At 49.9% G+C, this 6,109-nt stretch overlaps 1 protein-coding gene across 1 annotated transcript; it reads right to left on the reverse strand.

The window, feature by feature from the left end:
* Positions 1–1,109: 1,109 nt before the first annotated feature.
* On the reverse strand, positions 1,110–1,935 carry CCDC184 (coiled-coil domain containing 184). The gene has a single exon (XM_084254766.1). The coding sequence runs from the start codon at positions 1,752–1,754 to the stop codon at positions 1,179–1,181; it is 576 nt and encodes a 191-aa protein (XP_084110892.1). The 5' UTR covers positions 1,755–1,935; the 3' UTR covers positions 1,110–1,178.
* Between the last annotated feature and the right edge of the window lie 4,174 nt (positions 1,936–6,109).

Genomic DNA, 6,109 nt, shown 5'->3' on the forward strand with positions numbered 1-6,109 from the left:
ATTGAGAAGGAATACACAGAGAAGGAGGAAGGGCACACAAAGTCACCACTCAAGGAGATGGAAGGGAGGCACATCAGTTAAGAACCTCAGGACAGCCACATGCTCCACGCCCTGGTTGGAAGGGGAAAGAGAAAAGGAAAGGGGAAAGCGCCACAATAACCTGGGACTAACAGTAGGGTTTGTAGCCCACTGAACCTAACACCAGAGCCACAGCCCTGCCCCTCAGGGCTCACACACTACTACACAAGTTGACACACATAACACACACAAGACATAATGGAGTTAACAGCGAGAGGCAGTGGGCAGGGACGTATTGACAGGAGGAGCTGAAGTTGAGAGGGAATAGCCAGGAGACAGTTTTTGCCTGCCGCCAAGAGTCCCTCAAAGGTCCCCTATATCTGGACTTTTGCTGCGCACCCCCAAGTCTCTGCCTGTGAACTGGGCTTTTTGTTCTCTAAGCCCCAGTGAGTGGATAAAGCAATCCCAGATGAAGTCAGTGACAAGGCAGGATCCGCTCTGCATGCAAAATCCTAGAGATTGAGCTATTAAGTCTTCATGCACATTGAGAGCCAGCTCCTCCCAGCCCAGGGGCCCTAGGAACCCCATTCACCCAGATTCCTAGTGCTGCAGTTCCCTCCTCAAGCTTCCTTTACCAATCAGCAGCCGCAGAGATCTGTGAAGGGGGAGAGGCTTCTGCAGAGCGCTGAATATCTTGGATTTCAGCAGAAGGGTATATTTTCTGTTGCCAGAACAGAGTAACCCCAGTGCATTAATTTCTAAGCAAATTATTAGAGATTATTTGTCACAGTCCTAGATAAGTCCTTTTTCAGAATAGAAAAAGCAGAATTTTATTTACATAATTCAGGGGTGTTCTCCTGTTGGCTGGGGAAGGGGAAAGGGCAGGGCAGGGATGAAGGGCAGTCCAGAGAAGGGTGCTTTCTCTCCCGGAACCTCACCTTTCTGCAGGTCGTTGTCTCGCTTGGTTAGGCAGAAAGAATTCTCGATGCTCCCAGAGTGCTTTGCCCTATAAAGTCTTTCCGGAGGGAGTCTCTCTCTGCCTGACCCACTGGAGCTGCGGTCGGAGTGAAGCCTGCTGCACCGCCGCCGTTCAGTCCCCTCGCGTCATGCACTTGGAAACCCGAAGTCTCCCCGGGAAAGCAGTGCCCCTTGGAGTCCTCTCACAGGGAGGCTTCGCCTTCCAGCTGCAGCAAGGTGATGTCGGGCAGATCGAGGGGCTCCACAAGTGGTCCGTCCGCCGAAAGGAGAGCAGCACAGGGGCTCTGCGGGCGCTCACGGTGACTGGTGGGTGTGGCGGAGCCGGGCATCTCCTTTTCTTCATCGTCCTCCTCCTCGTCCTCAGGATCGCGACCCAGCAAGCCGCTGTCAGACGAAAGGGTCTCCGGCTCCAGGGGGGCGTCGGGGAACCTCCCCTTACCTCCGACCACGCCCAGGCCGCCCTGGCGGGGCGCGGTGGTCATAATCTGGCACATGGAGACGATGGCCCGCTGGTTGGCACACACGTCGTCCGAGAGCACCTGGATGTGCGAGGCCTGCTCGTCCAGGGCCCCCCGCATGGCTCGCACGTCCTCAAACAGGGCCTGCAGTTGGGCTTTCAGGTGCTCCATCAGTTCCTTCATGCCGCCGTTGTACTCCCCGGAGATCACGTCCCCCACCGCCGGCACAGTGGACACCTCCAGGGGTGCCGGCATGTCGCCGCCGTCCTTAGTCATGATCTCCAGCAGACCGTCCTCCATTGAGCGGCAGAAGCGGGCACTGGCGGCGCTGGGTCGGGTCCAGTCCGGCCTCCGGGGTGGGGGAGGGTGCGCGAAGGGGGAGCGGTCCCGGGAGGGGCGAGTAGGAGCGGAGCGCACCGGCGGCTCCGGAGAGGGCCGGGGAGAGACGCGAGGCCAGTCCCGCGAGGCAGCGCTGGGGAGGCGGAGAGTCGGCCAGGCGAGGACCCGACGACAGTCCCGGGCGGGCGACTCCGGCCCGTCCGGGGCGAAAGAGCCCTGCCCTGCCTGGCCTCCTGAATTGCGCCCTTGTCAGCGCCGCCCCGGGCGCCCCCGGCGGCCAGTGCCAGGCGGCTCCCTGGGTCACAAAAGCGCCGGTGGAAGGGCCGGGGCGGTGGCTGCGGCGAGCGGCGCGGCGGGCTCCGGACTCCCCGCGGCCATGAACCCGCAGAACCCGCGAATGTGGTTGGAGCGTCAGGGGCGGGTCTCCCAACCGGTCTGAGGATGCTCCTCTGTTTCCAAGGCGACGCACGGTACGTAAATGACGTGTGTCTCCATGGCAACCAGGAAGTGGCGGCGAAATGGGAGATGGTAACGAAGCTGCGGAGGGCTTTGGGAGCCTGATCTGGAGGGTGGGGCGGGAGGGGAAAGGACGCCTCAGCAGCCCCAGCTCAAGCTGGAAAGAACGGGTGGCCGCAGTGTCCGTTAGGGAAGTAGAAGAGCGATTTGCTGCATGAACCCCCTGCTCCGGGAGAGAGCGTGGCGCCCCAGTCTGGGTGCTGGACCCTGAACGCTGCTGCCTTGGAAGGATGTTCAACAGCCCTCATGCCTTTCTCGGAGCGTGGTGTTAGAGCCGGGTCCAGCTTCTCTGTCCTTCAGGTCTCCGAAGGAAGTAAAGAGAGTAGCGAGGCCGACGCTAACAGTCCTAGATTTGATGTGGGGCCCGCGCAGCCCGGGAACCGACCCCGCCCCGCCTTACAGTGCAGAGGCGGGCGAGGATCCCGCGCCTCCCAGGCTGTCGCGTCTCCTGCTCTTTCTGCAGTAAATCAGCCCTGCTGTAGCAAACACAGGAGCTGACAAAAGATGGAATCCCCTCCCATATAAGACGTAATTCCTGCTACCCAGGAAAGGGCGATGGGTCTTTTCCAGGGTGGGGACGCAAAGCAGTTATTTTAAGAATGAAAGTTCCATAGGAAAAGAGATTTTTTTTCTCCTCCGTGCCCTCCATCACGGAATCCCCAGTATCTAAAATAGTGCCTGGCACGTAGTAAGTAGATGCGCAAGGCAATTGTAGAATGAATACTTTAGCGAGATCTACTATGTCCTATTCCCTTATCCAGAACCCTCCGGCCCACACAGTGGCAGAAGGTCCGGATTCAATTTGTTTCTGCCACATGTTAATTCAGAGACCTTGACTAAATCATTTACCTGATCTATTAAGAGGTTGGGCAGGATAATCTATAATATGTTAAATTCTAACACTGTATTAGCTCACAGGTGGAAGGGTTAACTGTTGACAATGCCAGAAAGGGATGGGTGGGAGGGGTGTGTGAAGATTTCCCATGCTCAGACTCAGTGTCCATGAACATATACACTGTGTCCCAACCTTTGTGACAATTCCTTTACCTACTGGAGGGCGATGTGAGTGGGCAGCAGATGAAGAAAAGCTGATTTAACATATTTGCAGATGTCTTCAGATTGAGAAGCAAATAAAACCTAAGCAGCAGCATACTTACTAATAATGACCCTACATATCAGAGAAGTCAAGTGATAAGCAACCAAAAATGAACTTCATAAGAAGCAATGAATCTGGGGAGCAGAAACAAACATATCACTTTAAGATGGGGAAGTGCTAGCTATGGGTGAGTGTACACTAATGCTTTAACAATAGCAATGTATTACCTCAGTGTTTCCCTGGTTGTAAGCTCCTCTGATGAACAGTGGGGCTAGACCAGAGAGACTTTCGTAGCACTAAAGACTTTTGTAGCACTTTTTTGTGGCTTATACCTGTCTTACTGCTTAAAATAGAAATATTTTTTTAAAAAGCAACAAAAAGAAATATCCTAAATTCCCAGCAGAAGACTGTTTAAATAGTCCAAGGTATTGCTGATATAATAAAGAATTATGCATCCCCTAGGAAGTCTATTTCCTAAAACAAATATATGAACAGATTAAAAACATTATAATATTGTGCTCTAAAACAAATTATTCAATTCTATTTGCTTTCTCAGTTCTTCCTTCCTTCCTTCATTCCACAAACCTGTGCGTTCTCACCTTGGTTATCAAGCCCCTCTGCCGTGTGCCCCCAGATAATTCCTAACTCGGGTAGAAACAGGGAGGCTTTTCCCTGATAGGAAAACTAGAAACTGCTTCCAGGAAAACTAGAAACAGAGACAAGATACACACACACACACACACACACACACACCCAATAGCTGAGTGTAAGCAGCGTAGGTCACACTACAGCAAACATGTTCTCACAGATTATAGGTTCAGTTCTGCTGTTCATCCTCCACAGGAGACATGTGCTGCAGTCAGAAATGACTATTATGACTTTGTGACTTTTTTCCCCAGACCTTTTACTTCACATGTAATGACCAGCACTTCACACAGATGATTTCATCTCACCAGTTTTTTTTTTCCCCTATAAGAAGTGACACTGTCCCCAGTATAAGGTCTCCCAATGCAGCTTTAGCCTTGCATTAAGCATAACCCCCCATCCAGTAGGAGTTGGGTTATGCCATCATACAAGGTCCTTTACCGCTGTTGTTGAGGATACCATGTATGTCAAGACTTTCAGTTTAAGATTACATCATGCTACTCAGAGGCACTGGCCATGAGATCTGCTGAGAGAGTAGGGGTCTGAGCCTTGAGGGAGGAGAAACTACTGGAGAAGCACAAAAGAACATGGGAGACAGATGCAAAGATCAAGGGGTGTGGGTGATCCAGTCAAGTTCCAGGTCAGACATTTGAAAGCCAAGGATAGGTAGGAATTGGGGGCGGGAGGAGGAGAACTGAGCAGCAGTAAGACTTGAAAATATAAAGAGTTGACGATTAGTGTATTTCATCAGGACTAGATGAGTTCGGGTATTCTGTGTGAAAATTAGACAAGGAAAAATAAATAGAAGTGTTCAGTTCCAGAATAATAAGGCAAACAGATGCAGAAAGGAAACCAGAGACAGACAGCTGACTGGGATATAGGATTGGGCCCACTGAACTTCAGTGTCCTAGGGTTTATTGAATGGGTCCATTCCCAAGAAAAATAGATAAACAGGTACGTTGCCCATATCACCAGAGCATTCACACATGACAAATATACCACAATCCCTACGTATTCCTCTTCTGCTTCCTACATTTCCCTTAACTTCTGGGAATCCTCTTAGTTTTCTATTTCCTTTATCCCAGTCTCACCAGCCAATGAAGGGAAGAGGCTCTGTGCTGCATACAGACAGGTTTCTGTATTAGGTGCACCTAATTCCAAACATCACGGTCCCACTGAAATTGTGGTGATTACTAGTCTCTGCTGTTTTTCTGCTGATGCCCAGTCAGAGTTATCTCCAGTCTCTATTTTATACAGATGGTACACTTTTGCACTATAAATCCAACAGTCATGAAGATACTCTCTTAACTCAGATCTAGAATGATCATCAAAATGAAGTACAGTTGATAGGCACAGCCTAGGTGCAATCCCAGACAGTACTCCCCAAATGTAACTTTTATGAACTTGACTGCTTTGTGGCCAATTTCAGCATGATCTCACATTCAAAGAGACATATCCATTAGCCAAAAAGAATTAAAAAACAATTTCAATTTTTAATATGGTGTCTGGGAGAATGCTAAAGGAATTTGCATATTAAGCACAGAACAAAACATCTTAAATTTCTCTTCCCTGCTCTTTATTTCACACATTATAGCATAACTGTTGCTGCTATTTTCTCTCCAAAGATCTCAAACTTTCTGGTAAGCTTGAATTTGCTTTTTCACCCTGTTTCTCCCTTCATATCTTAGATGTATATATTCCTTTTCTCTTCTGCAGGTAGAAATTCCTGTCCTTGTTTCCACTCCTTTGAGTCAGTCCCCTCATTATGGTGACCTGTACAGATGCTAGCAGCCCCAGGTATCAATGACAGGGGTGTCCTTCCTAGAGGATAAGAAAGACTGAGAGGCTAAGAATACTCATATTGTGGGCTTTGACTGTCATATTGATTAAACTGGTACTCAGTTCCTCTTAGAAGGTGGTCCCAAGTCACATGTCTAATCTCCTATTATCCTACTCATCTCTTGTTTTCAACCATCATCATATTTCCATCTTCTCCTAGTTTCTTCTTATTAAAAATCAATTCCCTCTTGCCAATGTCATTAGTGGATTTTGCTGCTCA

Source organism: Talpa europaea (genome assembly GCF_964194135.1).
Source record: "Talpa europaea genome assembly, chromosome: 15".
Taxonomy (NCBI): Eukaryota; Metazoa; Chordata; class Mammalia; order Eulipotyphla; family Talpidae; genus Talpa; species Talpa europaea.

Bases quoted from the DNA above. Each gene is read 5' to 3' on its own strand.
- CCDC184 (XM_084254766.1), bottom strand. From the start codon at position 1,754: ATGGAGGACGGTCTGCTGGAGATCATGACTAAGGACGGCGGCGACATG.